Source organism: Muscardinus avellanarius (assembly GCF_963383645.1).
Source record: "Muscardinus avellanarius genome assembly, chromosome: 18".
Lineage (NCBI taxonomy): Eukaryota > Metazoa > Chordata > Mammalia > Rodentia > Gliridae > Muscardinus > Muscardinus avellanarius.
The window spans coordinates 7,810,278-7,835,626 of NC_137804.1; the positions used below are offsets into that span (position 1 = coordinate 7,810,278).

Genomic DNA, 25,349 nt, shown 5'->3' on the forward strand with positions numbered 1-25,349 from the left:
ACAAGCTGCTCTCTCTGCTCCTTGATTCCTGTGCCCTTCGTTTCTGCCCCTCTTTGGACACACCCTCACACACACACCCGTGCTCGGGTACACACACACACACACACACACACACACACACACACCGTGTGACTGCGTCCGATCCCCTGGGGAAAGCTCGTCGGGCATGTGACTGCAGAACGGAAGGGCTGCCCTGGAGAGCCTGGGGAAGGGGCCTGGGGAAGGGAAGGCATCAGCTACATGCCTTCAATATAAAGTTCTAGAAAAGGTGGGTGATGCTTCATCAGGAGAGGAAACCAATGGTCTTCCCCACTTTATTTCTTGCTAAGATGACAGCAGGGAATTACAAAAGCAGATTAACTGGCAAACCTCCACTCGGCAGGGGAGGGTGAGGCCCCAGCAAGGCCAGGGCTGTGGAGAAGGGCTGCGGTCGCTGGCAGGCAGGCGGGGCGTCTTCTTGGGGTTCACTTCCCCAGGAACGCACAGGCTTCCAGGAGTGCTGTGGGACACCAAAAGCATCGGACTCAGAAACGGACATTTTTATCAATAAATCTTTTTTTTTTTTTTTTTTTGTACTGGGGATGGAACCCAGGGGCATTCTACCTACGAGCTCTACCCCCAGCCCTATTTTTTATTCTCTAGTTTGAAGCAGGGTCTCACTGAGTAGCAAAGGACCTCACTAAGTAGCTGAGGCTGTCCATGACCTGCGGTCCTTGTCTCAGCCTCCCATATGCTGGGGTTACAAGCGTGTGCCACCATGCTTGGCCCGAGAGATCAATCGATTCTAAGTCAATAATCAAGGGGTCTTCTGCGCCCCTACAGTCATGCCGGCCGCTCCTACATCGTCCCCAGCTCCTCTCCTCCCAGTGTCAGCAGGGTCCAGAAAACACAGGCGCCTCCCGCCCTGCAGGGTCCTCCAACCTCAGGAATGCAAACAGTCAATGGACACACATCTGCTTGCGAGGCTACGCCTCTACCAAACCCATTCTCTTGCAAACACTCCCTGAGCACGGATTGAACGTCACTGGGTCACTGTGCCGAGAGCGTCCCTGGGGACAGAGTGGACAGGCAGGCCCTGTCTGGACAGCACCAGGCTCACAGTCTGTGCTGGGGGCTCACAGGAACAGCTTGGCTCCAAGTGGCCCTCGCCTGCATCGGTGGCCTGAGACCGCCCAGGGTAGGAGGGGCTCCTGGCCGTGGAGCACCTGAGGGCGCTGGAGCTGGCGATGCTCCTTCGTTGGGCGAGGGGCAGCCTGAGCATCCTTCTGTAGCCTGCTGCCCTCGGCCCACCTCATACCATCGGCACCTCCCAAACCGCGGCAGTGGAAAATGTCTCTGTGCAGCCAAATGTCCCTCGGGGCAAAATTGTCTCAAGTCCAGAACAACTGGTAAAGGGATCCCTGGGCCTGCTCCACCCCTGAACCCCAATGCCTTGCGGGTGTGTTAGGTAGTCAGGGAAGTGAGCAAAGATGGAGGATGAGGCCAGCTCTACGGGGAGTGGAGAAAAGCCACCTCACCACAATGACGGAGAACCTGGCCACAAACTGCCCCATTCCTGGCCACATCCCACCTTCTTGGATCTAAAAGGACCCGGGGTGACCGGCCTAAGGGGCCTCCCGACTTTGGAGCATGCGCAGAGCACCGAGCTGGTGGGTTTTACTTAGGAGCATGCGCAGAGCACCGAGCTGGTGGGTTTTACTTAGGTACCATGGGGAATTTCGAACATGGCAGGAACCGTGCAGGTGCACTAATCTGTGGCTGAGATGGCAGTGCCCGCCCCAAACATGCCACAAGTGTGGAGGGAGGCTTCCGGATGAGATATAAAGCTCGCCACACGGGAGAGGCCATTGTCGTTCCCTCCTGGAATGGGCCCCCTCCCTCCCTCCAGCACCTACCCTTTCTTTGACACATAGCTCCTCCCTTAAAACTGCCTCTCACGCCGCAGCGCATGCTTGCAATCCCAGCATTCCGGAGGCTGAGACCGGAGGATCGCGGTTCACAGACATCCTCAGCTACTTAGTGAGGCCCTCTGCAACTCAGTGAGACCCTGTTTCAAATTAAAGAATATAAAATAGGGCTGGGGGTGTCGCTCAGAGGTAGAATGGCCCTGGGTTCCATCCCCAGTACCGAGAAGAAGAAAAAAGAAAAAAAAAAAAAAAACCTGCCTCTCACTTGCTAAATTAATCTTTTACGCTCATCCTGTCCATGGGGCTTAAATGAACTCTTTTTGGGAGAAAGACAAGAGCCAAGTAAAGCACCCTGGGTAACAGGAGAGAGACGAGGACAGAAATCAGGCTTATCAAGGAGGACCGGGGCGTGCTGAAAGTGGAGAATCTTCACAAGAAGAATTACAACACGCTGGGCTATCTTCTAAACATCTTTACAGGACTCAGTTATGACCAATACGTTTTCTGGCTAAGATATGTTTTCCGACACGTGCGTTGTTTGAGAACTCGCCTCCTACAAGGAGACCCTCGACCCTCGACCCTCCCTGGGTGGCCTCTCCAGGCGCCCCCAGGGTCACTTACGGGAGGCTGAGCACTGTCTCAGGTTAGTCGTGGCCATCACATACTGCTGCCCCAAATATTTCTCATACGTCGTTTTGCCATGGAGCTGGGCCAGACACTCCGTGTTGTCGTTAAACAGAAGGTTTTTGGTTTCGGACTGGAACAGGCAAAACTCTGCCGGGCACCTAGATCCATTTCTTCCAAACTCAGCCTGCGCGAGAGGGCAGACAGGAATGAGTGTCGAGGGAGACGGAGTGTGCGCACGAAGGAGGCCAAGGGCGTTCTTCCACCCGGGAAGCCCTGGGAAACCCAAGGGCCACGGAAGCCAGGCTCTGGAGTCCTGCTGCGGCCGGGGCTCCTGGGCGGCCTCACGCCTTCCACCACACAGCCGCCATCTTTCCTGCCTTCTAATTCTGTGACCTCTTCCCATGGACCTTCTTGCAGGTAACTAGAGGACAGCTCAGGATTTTTAAGCTCTGCCCCCAGAAGTTGACCACCTAGAACATTGTAACACGCCGGCTCTCTCAGAGAACCGTTGTGCAGAGGAAAACCCAGGCTTCCCTTGAACCAGGCAGGTCCAGCCTCCCTTAGCCACAGCCGCTTCTCCATACCCTGGGCCTCTGCCTTTGAAATCACTCCTGGAGATCTGAGGTTATGCTAGAAAAGGAGACATTCTAGTAGAGATGCCCAGCTTTTAAGGACAGGAGCATCCCCTTCTAGCAGCATTCACACAGATGGCCTAAATCTCCGGAGCGAGCTCTGGGCCTGTTGGGCTGGGGGCCTGTCAGGGACATGGTCGGCAGTCAGGCTAGGAAACAGTAGAGCAAATCACTCTACCCAGGAAAACAGAGGGACAGGGACCGCTCCGCCCCATGCAGGGTGTGAGCCAGGGCGCAGAGACCCTGGGCAGAAGTCAAGCCAGTCCCAGAAAGCTGAGAGGATGCTCTGTGGAGACTCCGCCCCAACATAAGGCCATTCTGTCCGCATCAGCGCCAAGCAGAGACACCAAAGACTCTAGCAGGCTGGGCCACCGGCTGCGATTGCCCCACTGACCGGAACCCACATGGGTAAGAAGGAGCTGGGGCCTTGGGGGTCCATACCTGTTGCTCGAGCAGCACCTGTTGGAGACGGTCCACCTTATCCTTCCGAGAAATCACAGCGTGATTCGGGCCCACAGCCAGGTGGCAGCTCTGAGCCTCTGTTACAGGCTTCCGGGTGCCATCGAGACACAGCAGCTCAAAGTCCTCCAGCCTCAAGTCCTTGGCCCAAGCCTCAGGGTTCTTTCCTGGAGACAGAAAGAAGGTGCCATCAGCCCTAGCAGCCCCGCATGGCTGAGGTCTTTCCTGGGCGGATGCGACCATCCAGCCGGCCTCACAAAATGCACGCTGGTGATGTGGAAGCGGGCACGGGCCCTTCAAACTTCAGACGTGCTGCTGCCTGCCGCGTCTAGCTGGGGAGCAGCATTCAGCAATGGAAGCGAGCGAGGCTCACGCGTGCGTGAACCTTGAGAACATGATGCCCACGTGTGACGGTTCCCCTCCCATGAGCAGGCAAAGGCGTGGGCACGGGCGTGGCCGGCGGCCAGGCTGAGGGCACTGCCCACCGCTGTGGGTTCTTTATGGGGCAGGCAGTGTCCCAGGGCTGGGCTGGGCCTCCTCACAGCTCTGAGGGAGCCGGGGACCAGCAAAGGAGACGCTTCAAAGTCTGGAACTTAGAGTGTGCAGAGAGTGTCTCGACAAAACTGTTAGATGTGGAGTTGCTACTTCTGCTTTTTGAAGAAAACCCTCCACCGATGCGGTATATTCCAGTAGGTCCCAAAGAAAGGAAAAAGGTTGAGTATCTAGGACCCCAAAATTCCCGGGACCAGAAGTGCCAGGATTTGGAGTTAGGTTTTTCCTTTTCTGTGTGGATTTTGGAATGTTTGCATGTGCACAGTGAGATATCCTGAGGGTGGAAGCCAGATCTAAACTTGAGGTTCACTCCCGTCTCACGTGCACATCGCAGGCAGCAGATGGAGGTCCCTGCACTTCTCGCGGCTCTGCGTTTTGACAGAGACCGGCGTGTGAGGTCTCAGACATCCACTGGTGGTGGTGTGTCTGTGCTCACAAAGTTGCCACTTCAGATTTACAAATTACGTGACTCAGCCCTGTAGCTGGTTCACTCTCAAGGAAGAATGGTTGCTTTCCTTTTATTTATGGATGCTTTTAGTGTAGCCAAAGAAAGGATGGGAATGTCTATGGATTTACCAAGCATGCTCAGCCCATACCAGTAAAATTGAGTTGGGAAGTTCCAGAAACCATGAAAATTAAACCTGACACCACGCTGACGCCCAGAGACCACTTCAGCTGATAGGATTTTAGCCATAAATCCTGTGTGAGTGCGCATGCGCCTGTGTGTGCAGACACGGGCTCCTGTTCCAGGCCTTGCCATCTCATCTCTCCCTCTGCCCTCTCCACCAAAGAAAATACCTCACCCACGGCTCAGATTGTTCCTCTCTTTGATACTGAGATCATTCTGGCTTGGAGTCTGGCCCCACCCCTCCCAGAGACGGAGGAGGCGGCCGAAAGCTCACCACAGGTGGAGGCAGAAGCCTGCGCCCGCTGGCACCCCCCCCCCCCTACTTGGGAGGCTGGTACAGGAGGATCGAGGTTCGAGGACAGCCTCAGCAATGTAGGGAGATGCAGTTCCTTCTCAGGGAACAAAAGAACAGGTCATCTGCTGGGGCTGAGGGTGTAAAGCAGATGAGAGCAGAAGGTGAACCTGGAGTTTGGGAGGCTCAAATGGCCCCGGGGCCTTGGTTTTATCCCCTGGAGATCAGGAGTGACCTCCAACCTTGGCCAGCGGGCCACCTCTCGCCACAGCGGCTGCCTGTAACTCTGCCCCGCCAACTCCCAAGGACCCCGCAGAGCACAGGCCCTCATAGGCTGACTGGCGGCCTCTGCTTCATTTTGCCAGCAGGGGAATGTGAGCCTCACGTGTTCGGGTCTTCAGTGTGGTCCATGCTCCGTGTCCCACGGGCATGTGTGACTGACGCCAGAAGACGGCAAATTTCTGTAGTTTACACAGAACCAGGGAGGCCTGAGGCCTTTGCTGTGTGTGTGTGTGTGTGTGTGTGTGGCCTACTGAGGCACAGATTTGGGGACTCTTTCAGTCAAGAGTGTAGAAATGGCTATCATAGCTCCCAGCCAATGGGCGGCTCCCAGGGAAGGTGTGTCTCCACCTACCATTGGTGTTCTGCAAGACGGTGACGTCTTTCAAAAATGCAACATCTCCTGCCTTCTCAGCCAGGCACCTGGAATATTTCAGAGAATGAGCACATTGCAAGAGAAGAGAAGCATTCTCATAAATATTTATCATGGGCATTCCAAAACCAGAAACACGGAAGTAAACATGTAAACAATGAAAATGTGTCCAGGAAGTTCTGGTTTGAAATGGCAGATGGGACACAGCTGTGTGCCTTTTCTGCTTCTAAAATCTCAATAAAACGGCTCTGGTAAGATTTTTGGAAAAGATATAAGCCCACAAAAGATAGACAAAGAGAAGACGAATGGCAAGCTTTGGCGGTGGGAAAGCAGAAGGCCGAGCTCGCGTTGGCCTGCAGAGCCCAGAGGGCTGGAATGTCTGCTGGAAACAGTGGACGCTCAGAAGGAAGTTGGTTTGCATCACAGATCAGAGGCACCCAGAAGACAGCCACGACAGGGGAGTGGGCACAGCCTACACAAGACACAGGGTAGACACCCTCAGATCCCCAGCTCCTGACTCACCCTGCGGAGGCTTTGAATGGGTGAGTTTTTAAAAAGCACAGGAAATTAAGCAAATAAAAAAGACATCTATAAATTTTATAGTAAACAAAAACTTTGTGCAATAAGGGAAATATGGCCAGGCGTGGTGGCACACACTTGTAATCCCAGCATTTAGGAGGCAGAGACGAGAGGATCGCAGTTCGCAGACAGCCTCAGCTACTTAGCGGGGCCCTCTGCAACTCAGTGAGACCCGGTTTCAAACATAAAAATGACTAAAAAATAGGGCTAGGGGGATAGCTCAGAGATAAAATGCCCCTGGGTTCCATCCCCAGTACTGCAAAAAGGAAATATGATCTCATTCTGCTTCCTGTTTTATATGAGAACACTTGAATCGTCATGATAATGTATGTACTAAAATGACCCAATCTTATTGGTTGTCAAAAGAGGCGGAGCTGTGGGGGGGAATACGGAGGGAGTGGTCGGAGAGGCTAGATGGTCTTCCACAGCTGCAAGTGGCTGCGAGTTACCATTAAGCAGTATTGGGATATTAATTATAAATATAAATACAAACAAGACTTCTGGTTCTAGATTTCAGTGACTGTTAAAAATTCACCCCAAGCCGGGCGTGGTGGCGCACGCTTGTAATCCCCGCGCTTGGGAGGCAGAGACGGGAGGATCACACAGGTTCGAAGCCAGCGTGCGCGCTGGCTTAGGAGACCCTGTAAAATTTCACCCCAGTCTGAATTTTAGATATCATCTGAACACAAGACAAAGTAGAGTGCTCTGATGCAAATAGGAACACTAAAATGTAGATGTTCCTGGTGAATTAATACTTTGCTGTGATTTTGAAAAATAAAGGATCTCATGATTCGGCTGGGTTCTTATCAGACAGATTCTTCTCAGTCGATCTATTCCATATTTCTGAGTAGATCATATCTCTACATTTCTACTTGCAAATATTTAACCCCCTTGAGGTATGTTTGTGAATTGGAATTCTTTTGGTTTTTTTTATATTTGTTTATTAATCACTCAAGATGGCAAGCATTGCTTTTTATATCATTGGATAGCTAGAGCAAAGGCTACTGAAATTTTTTTCAGCTCAAAGGCATGATTTGACCACTGTCATTCTCAGATACATGGTGCCATCTGGTGGCAAAACATACTCTTGGAGGATAGAGAAGGGGCGGGGAAAGAGCCTCTGGAAGCTCTTCAAGTCCCTGAAGAGAACCAGTGAACAGCCACACCCAGACCAGTGAGTGCAAATGGGAGCCGTGGGTCAATGTGAGTCACTCAGCACTTACAACCTGTGAATCTCAAAAGCTGATGTTTGGGTTCATTTTCCACTGCACTCATGATACAATACATCCTTGTTTTTGCCACTTTTAAGACTAGAGTCAAAGAGGACAGAAAAATATGAGCTGTAGCAATAATCTCGGGAGGGGAGAGGGCGATGGGCCTGGGAAAGAGAGCTCACCCCATAACGCTGAGTCATCAGGGGCACTCGGGTATCCACATGGCCCACCTATTTTCTGACTTTGTCTCAGAGCACAGCTGAGGTCACATAACCCCGTCCAGCATCCACTCTCGGGGTTCTGAATGTTGTTGGGGAGCCCTCGCTAAAGAATGCCCATTTGAAGCCCCACAGAATGACCCTGGGCTCTGCTGTAACCGGCCACACCTGGCCCCTTAAGATTGCAGTGCCAACGCGTCAAAGGCTGAGGGACAAGAAGGAGCACAGCCAGAGACTCACCTGAAAGCCCCCGTGTAGCCAAAGTATCTCTCGTTGCTGTTGGGGGCACACTTATTCTTACCCATCTCATTGCCAATACACAGAGCACATAGACTAGATGTCGGGTCCGACCCAGGGGCACAGCTCTGACTAAAGAATTCATCTAGATGGAGGAAAGAAGGAAGTCAGCTTTTCTAACCTGGGTCAATATAAACAGCCTGCACCTAACAGCTGGCACAGCTCGGTTTCAGTTCAGCATATTGCACAGGACAGACAGCACACATACCACAAAAAAATACTGCTCCCCACCCAGAACCCACTGGAAATCAGAAGGACTTCAGACCGTAGGCACTGGCAGGAAACCAGAGAGAAGGAGAAGGCAGGGGAGAAAGGCTTAAATGCACAAGGGTCCCATCAACATGGTCTTGAGCTGGGGCCTCAAGCTGACAACCTCACTAGCCCTCCAAAGCAGTGCCTTCTGACTGGCTGCTCTGGAATCTGATTTCTCCCTTTTTTGTCAACAGTAGAAACTAAGCCGGGCGTGGTGGCGCACGCTTGTAATCCCAGCATTTGGGAGGCTGAGACTGGAGGATCGCGGTTCGCGGACAGCCTCAGCTACTTAGTGAAACCCTCTGCAACTCAGTGAGACCCAGTTTCAAAATAAAGAGTAAAAAATAGGGCAGGGGTGTAGCTTAGAGGTCGAATGCCCCTGGGTTCCATCCCCACATCTGCAAAAAAAAAAAAAAAATAGAAACTGCTTTTGTCCTGGGCACTGGACCCTTTGGTATAAAGGCTAGAATAATCAGGTGTCCTGTGGTTGGAGTCCTGTGTGGCAAGGAGCTGGCCAGTGACCAGCAGAAACAAATGGTGGCTGCTGGTGCCATGGAAACATCCTCAAAAGAGAGAGGAACATGCCTCTGGTGCTTCTCCTTCCCTTTCATATCCTGCACATGGAATGCAGTCACTGGATGAACCTCCATTTGTGATGTGGGGCCAGTGCTGGGGAGAGCCAGGGTCACGTGAAGCCTGCCTGGGCCAGGACCAGAAATCCAGGGCAATTCTTACACAAGGGCTGAGCCACAGCCTCCATCCCACAGTGGGCAGGCCTGGCAGGCTGACCACTGCGAGTGGGCATAGTGGGGAGGGGGAAAGCCCAGAGCAGATTGAGCCAGGCCCTTGAGGTCTCACTGGGGCTCTTCAGCAGGGTGGAATGGTCAGTTCTGTTTAGAAAGAGAAATGACCTTCCATGAGGCAGGCAGGTGTGGAAGGGACTTAGGTCTGAGGCTCCAAGACGTAAAACACATTTGCATGTCTCTTAACGTGCACCGTTCTTACAGTTCAGAAAATGGGCTGATACTGCAGCATGGCGCCTGGAGGAGCTGTGCTGGAGCCCCCTGCAATGGTTGGGTGCGAATTGTTCCCCCAAAGTTCATGTGTTGGCGACGCGGCAGTGCTCAGAGGGGAGAGAGCCTCACGAGGCTCTGGCCTCAGCAAGGACCATGCATCGGATAAACTGGTGATGTGGGTGGATTATGAAGAGGTGCTGGAAACTAGACAGGTGGGGGATGGCTGAAGGGACGACAGCTGCCCTGGCCTCTCCCTCCCGCTTCTCTTCTCTCCTCTGTTGCTGCCCTCCTCCTCCTCCTCCTCCTCCTCCTCCTCCTCCTCCTCCTCCTCCTTCTTCTTCTTCCACTACTACTACTACCACCACTTTTCTCTTTCTCTTCTCTCTCTCCCTCTCCCTCTCCCCTTTCTGGATTCCATGAGCTGCTCAGCTTTCCTCTCTCCTCTCCTCTCCCCCCTCCTCCCCCTCTCCCTCTCTCCTTGGCTGCCATGAGCTGCTCAGCTTTCCTCTCTCCTCTCCTCTCCCCCCCTCCTCCCCCTCTCCTCTCCTTTCCCCTCTCCTCTCCTCTTCTCTCTCTCTCTCTGTCTCTCCCTCCCTCCCTCTCCCTCTCTCTCTCCTTCTTGGCTGTCATGAGCTGCTCAGCTTCCTGCTTTTCTCCCTCCTCTCCTCTTTTTTTTTTTTTTTTTTTTGCAGGTCTGGGGATGGAACCCAGGGACATTCTACCTCCGAGCTACATCCCCTGCCCTATTTTTTATTCTTTATTTTGAAACAGGGTCTCACTACGTTGCAAAGGGCCTCACTAAGTAGCTGAGGCTGTCTGCAAACCATGATCCTTCTTTCTCAGCCTCCCAAATGCTGGGATTGCAAGCATGTACCACCACGCCTGGCTCCCCTCCTCCTCCTCCTCCTCCTCCTCCTCCTCCTCCTCCTTCTTTCTCTCTCTCTCTTCTCTTCTCTTCTCTTCTCTTCTCTTCTCTTTTCTCTTTTTTTTCCTCTCTCCATCCTGGCTGCCACAAGCTGCCCAGTTTTCCTCTACCAAGCCTTCCACCATGATATTTGGCCTCACCAGCCCGGAGCAATGGAGCCGGCCGACCGTGGACTGAACCTCTGAAGCAGTGAGCCAACAAACCCTTCCTTCTCTAAGCTCCTTATGTCAGGTTCTTGGGTCACAGCGACAAAATGCTGACTAAAACACTCCCCATGCATCCGCGGCTCCAGGAGGCTGCCGCAGGGAGAGCTTGCGTACACCAAAAGAGACCTGCGGGCCACAGTCTGCCTTCAAAGACCCCGGCTGCTCCCTTCCTACAAACGTGCACCCTACCCTCAGGGTGGCCCTCAGGGTGTCTTACCCAGTCTGCAGGAGCCAGTCTGGTTGAAGAGCAGGCCCACGGGGATGTTCCAGCCCGCAGTCCTGTCCACGGCGGTGTGGCAGGACTTTTTGCCTTTGAGCGAGTTCCAGGTGAAGTTATTATTCGATGTCCTAACAAGTGCCACAGCAAGGTACCCTAGAAGGAAAAGAGAGAGCTGCTCTTACCCTCCTGAGGCCGGGCACATGGATTCCAGTGCAGATGTCCACAGGCCGGGTCCCAACAGGCCGGGAGACACCTCGGGGTGGCGATTCCCCCAGTAACGGTTAGGGAGGTCAGAAAGCGGAGGTGCGGCTACTAAAGCACAAACACAGGACCAGCCTTGCACGTGCCACCACCTTCCCATGCATCCAGGAGGAGCGGGATGGTGCCAGGCTGGTCTCCAAGGACCACCCTAGGCTGAGTCTAAACAGCCCCGCTGAGACCAAGCAAGCGCCAGCTCTGGTGGGCGGGTACGGCTGGTGCCAGGGGCACTGGATCTGACACCAGGCAGGAACCCCACTTGAAAGCCCAGGTCTGCCATGGGCTGATCTCTGGCTGTGCATGGGTTCTGGGCCCTGGGGACCCTCTGGGCCACTGCTTCCTCCTCTGTATGGGACGGGAAGTACCTCTCCTCCCTCCTTATGACCAGGCACCAGAAGGGGTTGGTTGAGTGTCCTCTGCCACATGCGAAGGCCAACATAGCTGGTAACTAGTTGTTTATCCCCCTATGGATTACCTGTCTCTCTGAATAATAGTTTCTACACACGTCTCTTTCTGTGAGTTCTTTAAAGACCCCACCACCTCCTCCTCCAGTGGCAAGAACCTGCTCTTGGCTGAGAGCGACTGGTTCCGACTCACCTTCCGGCGGTCTGTTCACACAGTCGGAGCCCTGGCCTTCTTGAGATGCTGAAAGTACAAAGCAAAGCACCATGGGACACTCCGACTTACAAAGCTACAGTGGGCTTCTGAACCCCGGGATGCAGAATCACACGAGGGGAGACTGACCGGCCCTTCCTGCGGCAGAAGTGAACGCTGAGTTTTCACCCGAAGACAGGAGCTCAGACGTCCACGGCGGCACTAGCCACCACGGCGCCAACAGGAAGTCACTCAAAAGCCACACACGGTGAAGGGGATAGTGATGGGTGAGGCCGCGTGCTAGACTGCCACGCACCGGCAAGGGAGAATCGTCTACGGCTACGCGCCTGTGTGGCTGAGATCCCAGACAGGACGCTGAGTGGGAGCGCCCAGACATGGAGCCCCTGTGCGGCTGCCCCTGCTCGCCAAGTTCAAGCACCAGTGGCGCTGTGCGTGGTTGGAGGTCAGGGGCTTCCGGAGCCGTGTGTTTGTGAAATGCCACCAAGATGCACGCTTGTGAGCACTTTTCTGTGCGCACACCCTTTTTGTTTTGTTTTGTTTTGTTTTTTGGTGGTACTGGGGTTCCTGGAAACCCTTCTACCTCCGGGCTACACTCCCAGTACCTATTTTTATACTTTTTAAATTTGGAAACAGGGTCCCTTAAGCCAGCATGGCTGGCTTCGAACCTGCACGATCCTCCTGTCTCCACCTCCCAACCAAGTGGGGATTACAAGCGTGCGCCACCGCGCCCAGCCTTTTTTTTTTTTTTTTCTTCTAAATAACTTTTTAAATTAAGAGGAGGAAGCCCATCGGGCTTTGTCGGTTCTCAAGCCAGCAGGTTTTGGTGCGACACGGCCCCTGCTGTCCATCCTTGCCCTATTCTCCCTCTTGAGTAGACCCCTCCATCCATCCTGACTTCTCCTCCTGGATGCAGTGAGCGGAGGAGCCTCTCTTCCCGCCCGGTCAAGAAGGAACAGCGCAGAGGGGCAGCAAGCCCACTTACGGTGGTTCTCCGCCAGGACAGGCACCAGGCCACACTTCCCCGCGATGTAGATGTAACCTCCGTCCAGACTCATGGCATCAGCTTCTCCTTTCTGCAGAGACAGAGTGATTGCCAGCCCCGTGGCAAGGCCATGCCCATCCCTGTGCGGCTGAGGGCGGCTTCACGCCAGGCATCAGGGAAACAGGCTGCTCAAACTAAACAGCCAGGGCTCAAGTCCTCTGGGCTCCTCCATCTCCACGGGGCCGTTGATTCCACTGGAAAACCAGGCACACGCTACACAAAGCCTCCGTGCCCTGAACAAAACTCTGCCTGAGCCCTCGGGGGCCACCCTCCTCGTCCAGCCTCGGTGGGGGAGGGGGATACGGATGGGAACAACCAGCGCCCTCCAGTGTCAGCTCACCAACCCCACCCTCGGTGCCACACAGAAGGTACCCAGCAAATGAGCAGAAACCCTCAAACAGGCCCCCATCAGAATGAACAAGCCTGCACACCAGCACAGAAACAGCTCTTGGAGGCTGCAAAGCTCCTTTGGGTTCAGAGTAACTTCAAGTATATTAAAAAAAATAACTGGTAACCAGGCATGGTGGCACTGGCTTGTAATCTGAGTACTTAGGAGGCTGAGACAGGAGGATCACAGGTTTGAGCCCAGCCTCAGCAAGTAGTAAGACTCTCATCAACCTATGAGGTCTTTTTCAAAATAAAAAATAAATAGGGCTAAGGATGTAGCTCAGGGGTAGAACGTCCCTGGGCTCAATCCCTAGTACCACAAAAAAATTAATAATTGGGAGCTGAACGTGGTAACACAAGCCTGTAATCCCAGTACTTGGGAGGCTGAGACAGGAGGGTTGCAGATTCAATCCCAGCCTGTCAACCTAGCAAGGCCTTGTTTCAAAATAAAAATTAAAACAGGGCTGGGGGTGTGGTTTGGAGGCAGATGTCCCTGACTTCAATCCCCAAGACCAAATAATAATAATAATAACAATAACTGAAGGTGTGGGTAGAGGTTTCTCTTCTCATCACAGGTTATTGATAACAGAAAAGTAATAGGACAGAAAAGGAACGGAGTCATGGCTAGACTGCGCCATCCACATAACAGAGATCCCGAAACCACTATTTTAAAAATATGTCCAAGGCCGGGCGCGGTGGCGCGCGCTTGTCATCCCAGCATTCGGGAGGCTGAGACAGGAGGATCACGGTGTGCAGCCAACCTCAGCTACTTAGTGAGGCCCTTTGCAACTCAGTGAAATCCTGTTTAAAAATAAAGAATAAAAAATAGAGCTGAGGGTGTAGCTCGGAGGTAGAATGCTCCTGGGTTCCATCCCCAGTAACACAGGGGAAAAAAGAAAAAGTTTCCCAGGTATTCGTACGGGAGATGCCCATACCCTGCAGTTTAGGGCAAGGCTTAAAACCTACAGAACTCTGACACACTTGGGTCATGGCACGCAGGCCCTGCAGGTGCGGAGAAATACTGGAGTGGAGAAAGAGAGAGAGAGACAGAGACAGAGACAGAGACAGAGACAGACATAGAGAGAGACACAGAGAGAGAGACACAGAGAGAGAGAGAAAGTGTGTGTGTGTGTGTGTGTGTGTGTGTGTTGTCTACATCAGACCTTCCCATATTTTCCAAATTACCTACAATAACCCTGAATTGGTCTGAGCTGGGAGGGCAGGAACCGCCAATAAACTGCTTCTTTCCAGCTCACCGCCTGCCCTGGCTGCCCCTGTGCAGGCTGGAGCCCCGCCCGCCCCCTCAGGCCCCCGCTGTGGCCGGGGCCCTACCAGGATGAGGCTGATGCAGTCCTCCGTGGAGGGCGCCGAGGCACAGGTGACAGCCCCGCCGCTCAGGCTGCTCCACCGCGCGCACTTGCGCTGCTCCTCGCTGCCCACCGCGCACCACACGACCCGCTGGCGCCTGGCTGCCACCTCAGACTCCTCTGCAGAGGGAAGAGCGGTGGGCAGGTCCCGCCAGGGAACCGGGCTACACCCAGCTATACCCGCCTCCAGCCTGGGCAGTCCAGCCTGCACAGAGCCTCCTCTCCCTCCTGTCAGCTCCCAGCTCTGCCAGGCCCTGGGGGGCGCCCCTGCTCTCCGTTTCCCAGGCTTCTGATCTAGCCACCCGAACCTGGTGCAATGGCCTGCCTAATGACTGTTCCCCGGGACAAAAGCTGCATGCCACCAGGCGGGGGGGGCACATGTTTGTCATCCAGCATTCAGGAGGCTGAGACAGGAGGATCACGGTTTGAGGGCAGCCTCAGCTACTGAGTGAGGCCCTCTGCAACTCATTGAGACCCCATTTCAAAACAAAGATTAAAAAATATGGCTGGGGGTGTAGCTCAGAGGTAGAATGCCCCTGGGTTCCATCCCCAGTATTGCAAAAAAAAAAAAAAAAAAAAAAGCTGCATGTCATAGAGACCACTGTGCACCCCAAGAGGGGGCTGAAGCTCAGGCCTGACCAGTTCACAAGGTCTCCCACCCGGACCCCAGAGAGGTAGAATTCCAGGCGAGCCCCCATGGTGGCAGGTACCGCAGCCAGTGCAGTACAGCCTGGCTTCCACTCTTTATGTTCCTATGTTTTGCAGCAGGCCCATGGGAGCATTAACCCAGCATAGGACATTCTCTGTGAGACCCCGTGAAGAGCCCGCCAAGGCTGGTGGGCAGGCGGGGGCAGGGCCACCCCGCCTGTGCGCACGGCCATACGGCCCTCACGCCTGCATGGGGCTCACTCACTCTCCATCAGATTCTGGATGGACGTGAAGTAGCTGAAGCCCAGATACAGCCCAGCGTCTATCTTCGGGGGGACCCTCAGGAACCCCAGGGCAGAGTCCTTGAACAGCAGGTCCTTCTGACCGTCGGGGGAGCCGAAGAGCTGGAAAGCAGGCGACTTGTTCTTTCCAAACTTTTCCTAATGCAAGGGAAATGGAAGATTGTGTCGGCCACAGCAGGGAGGAAAAGAGAAACCAGTGCGGGGCCTCCAAGCTTCACCCTTGGCCCCGTTTTCATTTTTTTTAATTTTGAAACAGGGTCTCACTAGGTTGCTGAGAGTATCGCTACATTGCTGAGGCTGGCTTCAAACCTGTGACCCTCCTGTCTCAGCCTCCCAAGGACTGGGATTACAGGCCTGAGCCACCAACAGTTCTGAGGACAGGGCTCTGCCGACAAGTCCCAGGGATGCAGGCCCAGATACACCTTCTCCTCTGGGTTCAAGCAGGTTAGTGCTAAGATGGACCTCGCCCGCCCGCCCTCGGGGAAGCTGGAGGGGCCTCAGTTTCTGCCGCCCCTGACAGGCTGCAGGGCAGTCCCAGGAGCTAGTGAGTGGCTTGCAGAGCTGCAGCAGCCTGGGAAGGAGGCCTCCCCACCCCAGACCGAGCCGGCGGGAGGATTGTGGACCACCTGTGCCTGGCGCAGAAACTCCCAGATGGCGTCCTCCCGGCCCTTCACACTCCGGGCCACCACAGCGTGAGAGGGTACTCGGGCCAGGTGGCACTCCTTGAACTGGTCCACCGGCCTCCGGGTGTCATCGGGACAGAGCAGCTCATACTGGTCTCTTTCGGCCTTGTCCGGCAGGTCCTCTGGAAGAAGGGGAGAGGGGAGAGGAGCCAGCTGAGCCCGCGCTTGGCAGAGCCCTGCTCCCCCACGACAGTCCCGAGCTGCAGGAGACGTCCCACGCAGTTGAGACAGAAGGCCGGAAGAGCATGCATGGCTCCGCTCGGCGATGGCGGTGGGGCCAGCCCACATGCCATCCTCTGACCAAGGCAGCTGCTGCCCAGCCAGCCATGGAGGTGGACAGACCCCATCCGTGTCCAGGCAGCCCTGCCCAGAGTGGTCCCTCAGACTCGCCCAGGGAGCTCCCGTACCTCATCTCTGGACAGAGTGGGAACAGTGTTGAGGTAGAAAGTACAATCGAGTCACATTCTACTCTGGACACGTCCACAGGATGGAAGAGAATGGGGTGCTTTGTTTTGGTTTGACTTGGTGTGTGTGCATGAGACACACACACACACACACACACACACACACACACCTGGACTTTAACCCAGGGGCACTCTACCTCTAAGATACACCCCAGTCCTATTTTACTGTTGACTAAAACAGGGTGTCACTAAGTCGCGGAGGCCTCCTAAAATCCTGCTATCTCAGCCTCCCAAGTACCGAGATTCCAGGTGTGTGTCGCCACCACGCTCCACTGAAAAGGCCATTTTATGGGTGAGTTCAGCCAGATTTTAGAACTATTAATCTACATCGAGTATACGTTGCTTCAGAACATACTGTGACAGATGCCCGCTCAGTGGCTTCATGAGATTTAGGAACCTTGATGTCAACAGCAGAGAAGGAAGGGAAGGAGGAAGAATTCCAAGCCCACTTTACTTATGAGCCCAAATGCTAAACCACAGAAACAACACAGTAGCTGACTCCGGCTCACCGAATTTTAAAACAGTAGTGGGGATTTTCTTTTCTTTTTTTTTTTTTTTTTTTTTTTTTTGGTAGTACTGGAGTTCCTGGAAACCCTTCTACCTCCGGGCTACACTCCCAGGCCTATTTTATATTTTTATTTGGAAACAGGGTCTCTTAAGCCAGCCAGGCTGGCTTTGAACCTGTATGATCCTCCTGTCTCTGCCTCCCAAGCGCGGGGATTATAAGGATGTGCCACCACGCCCGGCTAGTGGGGATATTTATTTATTTATTTATTTATTTATTTATTTATTATTGTGGTACTGAGGGTGGAACCCAGGGGCTTTCTACCTCCGGGCTATACTCCAGACCTATTTTATGTTTTATTTGGAAACGGGGTCTCACTAAGTTGCTGAGAACCTCACTAAGTAGTTGAGGCTGGCTTTGAACCTGTGTGATCCTCCTGTCTCAGCCTCCCAAGCGCGGGGATTACAAGCGTGCGCCACCACGCCCAGCTACTAGTGGGGATATTTTATAGGCTCCTCACCACACTAATGAAGAGGAAAACTGTGAGTTTGTCTTAACAGCCACAGTAGAGCACCTGTGTGCTCAGCATCTATTTGTGATTCATTCTAGTGTCAGAAAACCAGTACCTTAGAGAACTTAGTAAAATTCTTGAAATTGGTAAATGCCATATTCCACATTCCACAGCAAATTTATACTCAAAGAAGAAAATGTAGACAAAGCAAAGAGGTCTTCTATCTCATCGCCAACACAGTAATAGATATCTGAGTTATACAATTTATAAAAGGAATGAGCCGGGTGTGGTGGCACACGCTTGTAATCCCTGTACTGGGGAGGCTGAGACGGGGGTCTCGGTTTGCGGACAGCTTCAGCTACTTAGTGAGGCCCTCTGCAACTCAGTGAGACCCTGTTACAAAATAAAGAATTAAAAATCAGGCCAGGGTATAGCTTGAAGGTAGAAGGTAGAATGCCCCTGGATTCAATCCTTAGCACCACAACCAAATAAATAAATAAATAAATGAGAGATCTAAGGCCTGGAAAGAAAAAGGCAAACTTATTATTTATAGATGGCATAGTCTGTTTCCTAGGAAGGCTGATAAAAACGGACAGAAAACTAGTAAAGCTAAGGAGAGGGTTCAGAGGGCTGACAAGTTACAAGACCAGCCTGCAAACATGTTGCCAGTGACAAGCAAACAGAAAATAGTGTGAAACAGAACACAGTGTCACAGCGATTAGGCTCAAAAAATGCATTATACCCACAATGAGAAAAAAAGTTATGCTCTATCAAAGAATATAAGAAAGTGTGATCAAGCAGGATTTTAGTGCCATCATGGAAGAGACAACATTATAGCTAGGTTTATTTTTTTCAAGGACCAATTTAAATTCTACATAATGCCAATCCAAATTAAGGTCTGAGCAGGGCTCAGTAGCTCACGCTTGTCATCCCAGTACTTGGGAGGCTGAGACAAGAGGATCGCGGTTCACGGCCAGCCTTAGTTAGAGAGGCCCTTTGCAACTCAGTGAGACCCTGTTTCAAAATAAAGAATAAAAAATAGGGCTGGGGGTTGTAGCTTGGAGGCAGAATGCCCCTGGGTTCAATCTTCAGTAAACCAAAAAAAAAAAAAAAAAAAAAATTAAGATATATTTTTTAATGCAACATAATAATTCTAAAATTTTAACAAAGAGTAAATGGCAAAGTGTTTGGGGAGTGTGAGGACCCCCCCTCTCCCCCAGACAGTAGGAGCTTTTGCAAATTGGGGAACTAGAAACAGGAAAACACAAACACAATGACAAGAGCGTTTGCACAGACTTGTTGCAGAGCTGGCTCTACCACCAGCAGGGAGAGGGGGAGTTTCAACGGGGAAGGGAGGCGGTCTCATCTGAAAGGGGGGTGCTCAGCCGAACCCGCCCTGGCGGTCAGACAAGAGTGTGGGGGTGGGGACCTTCGATCGTGGCTTGGGAAATATTTTTGTGGTTTTTAGAGTAAAGATGGGCATATTTCAAAGACCCCCATCTACAATTCAACAGGGCCTGAATTTGAGTCTATCGATACCATATCAAAGACAAAGGGTGCTACTAACTGAGGGTTGACTGGGAAAAGATTTTGCTAAAGTCCAAAACCAACAATACTTTGTCATCTCAATAGAAAGACCCCTATGCCTGGATCAAAATCATTAAGAGCCGGGCGTGGTGGCGCACACCTGTCATCCCAGCACTTGGGAGGCCGAGACAAGAGGATTGCAGGTTCACAGCCAGCTTCAGTAACTCTGTGAGGCCCTCTGCAACTTAGCAAGATGCAGTTTCAAAATAAAATAATAAAATAGGTTTAGGAATATAGCTCAGAGGTAGAATGCCCCTGGGTTTAATCCCTAATACAAGAGAAAGAGGAAGAGGAGGAGGAAGAGGAGGAGAGAAAAAATTTAAAACCTCCAATTAAAGTTGTGGGGAGCCAGGCATGATGGCACACACTTATAATCCCAGCATTCGGGAGGCTGAGACAGGAGGATCATGGTTCACAGTCAGCCTCGGCTACTTAGTGAGGCCCTCAACAACTTAGTGAGACCCTGTTTCAAAATAAAGAATAAAAAATAGGCCAGGGGGTGTAGCTTAGAGGTAGGTAGAGTGCCCCTGGGTTCCATCCTCAGTACTGCAAAAAAAAAAAAAAAAAGTGTTGGGGAAATGAGAACATTGTTGGAGAGGCATGGGGGGTTTCAAGAGCACTGCTCATTTAAAGTAAGAAAGAGCCGGGCATGGTGGTGCACGCTTGTAATCCCCATGCTTGGGAGGCTGAGACAGGAGGATGGCACAGATTCGAAGCCAGCCTCTGCTACTTAGTGAGGCTCTCAGCAACTTAGTGAGACCCTGTTTCCAAATAAAGTATAAAATAGGTCTGGGAAAGCCCCTGGGTTCCACCCCCAGTGCCACAAAAAATAAAAATAAATAAAATAAGAAAGAACAGAAAATCAGGCATCTAACTAGCTAAACAGCTGGAATTACAATGGAGTAACATACAGGGCTCCCCAGGGCTGCTCCCCAGGGCTTACCAAACACTGTGCTCCCCTTGACAAAAGCCACATCTCCAGCTCCGTCCCTCAGACACCTGTGAACAGGGAGCATGGGAGGAGGCTGTGAGCGGGAGCCAGCCCTGTGATGCCCCGTGGAGTAGCCTGTCCTCAGCTCCTGCTGGCTCCTGCAGGCCCTGGGGCCTGCCAGGAAGATTCTGAAGCAGAAGGGCTCTGGCGCCAACCGGAGACCCCACCTTCTGCTCTAAGGGGGGTGAAAGGTTCTGAAGCCTCTACACTAGCGGGTACAGGCTCAGGATCCCTGGCCACGGGCTCCTCTCAGGATTGACTGCAAACAGGCCAGCGGCACCCAGGACTGCAGCTCAGCTCCTGCCGGACAGGGAGGGGGCAAGGAAGGGCAGAGGTGGGGACAGGCAGAGGTGGGGGCAGGCAGAGGTGGGGGACGGGCAGATGGGGGGGTGGGCAGAGGTGGGGGCGGGCAGAGCTCATGCTCCTCTGCTCTGGAGGGGGCCATTGGAACAGACTGACAGCAGCTGATGTACACAGCAGCTATCCTGCCCAGCGGAGCCCCAGAAAGACTCCTTCAGTCCCCTGGACGGGCAGGGCAGGACTTGGTGGAGAGCCCAGGATGGTGGGGGCATCAGGCTTGGCGCCTGGGCAATGGAGGCCCACTGCCCGGCAGGTGTGTGGATGGGGGCTGGGCAGGGCTGGAGAAGACGCTGGGCTGAGCCTCCCAGGGCAGAGAAAAGGCCACTGACCTGAAGGCCCCTGAGTAGCTGAAGTAGGGCTCCTGGGAGGAGAAGGCACACTTATTCCCCCCGGTGCCCACACACAGGCGACACAAGCTGGGGAACCGGGCTCCGTCCGCTCCAGGAACGCAGCTGCTGGAGAAGAAGCGAGCCACCGCTGAAAGACAGGGGGCAGGCAGCCATGAGTGAGGAGCCCCCGCAGTGCCCGCCTGCCCGCCCCGCGCCCGCCTCCAGCACCCGGGGCACAGAGAGCAGCCCAGCCCCCGGGCCAGCGGGCGGCCGGGCAGTGCATGCTTCCTACGGTGTGCACCCGTGTGCACCCGCACAGTGCCCACTGACCCCCTCGTGGACAGGCAGCTTAGGGGGCAGGCCCCGGGCACTGTACCAGCCTCCAGGGGCTCAGGCGGTCCCGTCCAGTTCAGGAATGGGCGAAGCGTCCCCATCGGGACGTTCCACCCAGCGGTCCGGCCGAGGCCCGTGTGGCAGGACTTCAGGCCCTGCAGCTGGCTCAGCTGAAAGCGGCCCCCCTTCCTCACAATGGCCACTGCGTAATAGTGTGTCCGGGGCTCTATGAAGGGGCAGAGAGAATTGGGAGGTCTGAGCCTGGGTCCGAGGGAGACGCAGCCCACCCCAGCCAAGCCCGTGGGGCAGGGACCTGTGTCCTCCCCTCCAGGGATGGCCCAGGGGGCCCAGGGCATCGGTGCCGAGTGTGGTGCCCACAGGACCCCCCTCTACAGGCTGTCACTCTGACCCCACAGAGCCGAAGCCATGGCCGCAGCTTCTGGGAGAGCTCACCGGCTTCTGTCCCATAGATCTCTGCCGCTATGGGGCGCAGTCTGTAAGGGGCCTGCCCCGCCTTGAACACCAGGCCGCCATCCAGGGTGATGGCGTCTGCCTTGCTCCTCTGAAGGGAGAGAGACCAGCCTCAGGAGAAGCCACCCAGACCTGGGCAGGAGGGACCCCGGGACTCAGAAAGGCGGGAGGGCCTTCGACAGGGCCAGCTCTGTGGCACGCCCACACGCCCTGGTGGACGAGGGCAGCGCTTGGAGCCCGGCCCTGAGGCCGCACGTACCTACCATGCACCTGCCCTCCCTGCGCCCCCACCCCAGCCACGCCACCCAGGCACCAGGATGAGCTGCTGGCTCTCAGTGTTTTTTCCTGTTTTGTTTCACTTTTATTTCTTAAAGCCCTTTTTATTAAACAGAAAATATAGCTACTAAGATACCCGAAAACTATGGCAACGAACCCTGCCCTCCCCTTTGACGTACAGCTGCCCACACCGTTACCTCTTTCTTAAGTGTGCCATGAGTGGGAATGTTTGCCCATCTAGGACTGCACACCTTGCCTTCCCTCTGCAGAACCTTCCCAATTCTCTTGCCACTACAATATTCTACTGCAGTGTGGATGGCCCGTAAATGACTAAGGAATCCCTCAGCATTCAGTGCTTGGGCTATTTCTAACTGTGAAAACTGTTTCCCCAAAACCCTCTGCCCTCAGCCTTTCCCCCTGGTGACCTATACGTACCCTTGGCACAGGCACCACAACCCAGAATCGCCGCGGCAATGAGTGTGCCTCTCTTTACAGCCTAGGCCGCCTCACCGTCCTGTCTTCCATAGATTGGGAATGACCCTAGGACTGTGAGGACAGCTCCCTGTGGCACCTCAGCCACCGCCCCGACTCACAGAAATGGTCTGGATGCATTGAAGGTAGGAGCTTCTCCTGACGCAGGTGACAGGTGGGCCGCCCTCTTTTTTCATATTCTTCTGCAGCTTGGAGCATTTTGCCGCCTCAGGTTCTGACACGGTGCACCACCGAATGGCCTTCCTCGGGGCGGCCAGACACAGCCCTGGAGGAGGGGCCCAGAGTCAGGGCTCCAACCTGTCCCTGGAGGTGACTCTCCCGCTGCGCCTCGCTGCCCTCCTTCCTTGGGTCTCCTAGCCAGGTCCCATCATTCTCCTGGGCCAGAGGTCTGCGGTTCTCAGTAAATTCCAGGCGACAGAGCCTCTGGGTTCTTTCCTTACCTACCCTAAGCATCACAGTGACCCACCCCTCAAATAGTTCATAGAAGCTGGGCTTGGTGGCACAGGCCTGGAATCCCAGTACTTGGGAGGCTGAGACAGGAGATTGCAGATTCAAGGAAAGCCTCAGCAGATAGTGAGACTCTCATCAGCCTGGGAGACTCTGTTTCAAAATAATAATAAGGCTAAAGACTGGAGGTGTAACTTGGAGGTAGAACCACCCTGGCTGGGTTCAACCCACAGCACCACCAAATAAAATTTTAAAAAAGTTGATAGATTCCTCTACTTTCTTTGTCCATTTGAACCCGGGAGAAAGGGATACTTGTTTTGCAGATGTGAAAGCTGGGTCTCGAGGGGGCCGCATGGTATGACGTCCAGCCTGGATCTCTCTAGATTGTTGAGCCCACAAGCATCTCCCCAGGGAACAAGGGAAACTCCAGATGAACCGGCCAGTGGCTGCAGGAAATGGCAGGTCAGCGGCAGGAGCCACCGGGTCCCCAAGCCAGAGCACAAACCCTGCTCCCCACAGGGGCGCCTCTGGTGCCCCGTCCGCAGCCAGGGAGGAGGCTGGGGGTTTGCCGTGGGGCTGCCTGGCAGAAGGCGTCTGTGAGCGCTACCGTGAGCCCGACAACACCAGTGAGACACCAAACGCTTCCCGCCACGCCCCGGAACTGCACGCGGCCGGCCTTGGCCACCTCTCCTGCTCAACCCAGCGCCAACGCCCCGCCACAGCCACAAGGCAAGAAAAGGAAATCGATGGCATCAGGAGTGGACAGAGAGGAGGGCGTGGCGCACGCTTGTCATCCCAGCATTCGGAGGCTGAGACCGGAGGGTTGTGGATCGCAGACAGCCTCAGGTACTTAGGCCCTCCGCAACTCAGTGAGACCGTTTCAAGTTAAAGAATAAAAAATAGGTGGTTAAAAAAAAAAAAAAGAGTGGACAGGGAGGAAGTGGCCTGCTTCTACTTGAGGATGCCACGCTCCTCTACATAGGAGCTCCTAGAGAATCTGCTAAGTGTAGAAGGGTCACAGGATCCCGGGTGGGTTTCCCAAAATCGATCACAGTTTTGCATCCAAGCATTGAGAAAACCAAAAATAAAATGAGGAAGATAATCATTTTATAACAACATCAAAAGGAATGAAATACTTAACGGGTGAAAGACAGGAATGGCCCTTTCACCAAAGATGACAGAGGAATGGCTCGTTCCCCCTGCAGAAGCTGCTTTATGCCTCCAGCCACCAGGAAACGCAGTTTGCCCTGCGGGCCTCCTGCCAGTGGCCAGAGAAATGGAGCCCGTGGGGGCTCCAAGCGGTTCCCGGTTGTCACCTGCCAGCCCCTAAGTGGGTCAGGTGCAGTGCAGGGAGCAGAGGGGAAGAGAATGGTGTGGCCCTGGGACCAACTGGGACAGGGTTGGGCTCCCCCCCCACCCCCCGCGCTTGGGGCCTCATTCCCGGAAGCCCCCAGCCCAGCACTGCCCTCCAAAGGAGGAGGCTGGCCCTAAGCGGGGGCACGGTGGACACGCTTGTAATCCCAGCATTCAGGAGGCTGAGGCAGGAGGATCGCGGTTCCGGACAGCCTCAGCTGCTTAGCGAGGCCCTCTGCAACTCAGTGAGACCCTGTTTCAAAATAAAGAATAAAAAATAGGGCTCAGGGTGTAGTTCAAAGGTCAAATGCCCCTGGGTTCCATCCCCAGACCCGCAAAAAAAGTTAGAAGGAGGAGGCTATACTGGACTGGGAGGCAGGACTGGGCACCCCGGGCTCCCCTGGCCCCACCACCACCCCAGGGGCTGACAGCCACCCATCACAACCCTTCCTCCTGCTGCCCAACCCTCCCCACACTGCAAGAAGCCCCCACTAATGTACGTCAATGCTGAGTGCCCCTAAAACACCCCAGGAGCCGGGCGTGGTGGCGCACGCTTGTAATCCCCACGCTTGGGAGGCTGAGACAGGAGGATCGCGCAGGTTCGAAGCCAGCCGCGCGTGCTGGCTTAGGAGACCCTGTTTCCAAATAAAAATGTAAAAATAGGTCTGGGAGTGTAGCCCAGAGGTAGAAGGGCTTCCAGGAACCCCAGTACCACCAAAAAAAAAAAAAAAAAAACACCCCAGGAATGACTCCAGCTCCAGGCAGGGAGCACCGCGCAAGCCTTCTCCTTGGTCCCTTCTACTCTGGGAACATCTCACAGGGGCAAACAGCCATCCCCTCACACCCTCTGCCACCCGGGACCATCAGGAGGGCCTGCACATACCTGCCCAGCCTCCTCCCCGCACCCCTGCCGACAGGCGCTTCACTTTTTTAATGAGGAAGTGGGCTCCGGGAGCACGCACAGGCTCTCCAGTGGTGACCCCTTCTGCAAATTCCTTCCTGAGGACATTGGTCTCACTCTCCTCTCTAAGGCAGACTGGACACTGCCCTGAGCAGGAGACGGCCAGACCGTCCCCACAGCCACCACCTTCCTGGTGGCAGGCGCAGGGACCTGCAAGCCCACCCCAGAGGGGCACATGGACCACGGCATCCACCGAGCAGGTGCAAGGGCCCTGAGGCCTGCCAGGCAGGCAGGAGCGCCCCTGCACTCACCGAGGGCCCCGAGGGACAGCAGCACGGAGAGGAGTCTCAT

General features: G+C 54.2%; 1 protein-coding gene across 1 annotated transcript; it reads right to left on the bottom strand.

The window, feature by feature from the left end:
* Positions 1-426: 426 nt before the first annotated feature.
* LTF (lactotransferrin) lies at positions 427-25,349 on the bottom strand (the record flags this gene model as incomplete). The annotated part of the gene is made up of 17 exons (XM_080714866.1): positions 427-499; positions 2,529-2,718; positions 3,608-3,792; positions 5,732-5,799; positions 8,001-8,142; positions 10,674-10,829; positions 11,532-11,579; positions 12,532-12,622; positions 14,311-14,465; positions 15,259-15,433; positions 15,922-16,100; positions 19,989-20,044; positions 20,726-20,873; positions 21,102-21,284; positions 21,512-21,620; positions 22,399-22,562; positions 25,310-25,349. 17 exons carry the CDS (start codon positions 25,347-25,349, stop codon positions 465-467), a joined length of 2,124 nt encoding a protein of 707 aa, XP_080570992.1. The 3' UTR covers positions 427-464.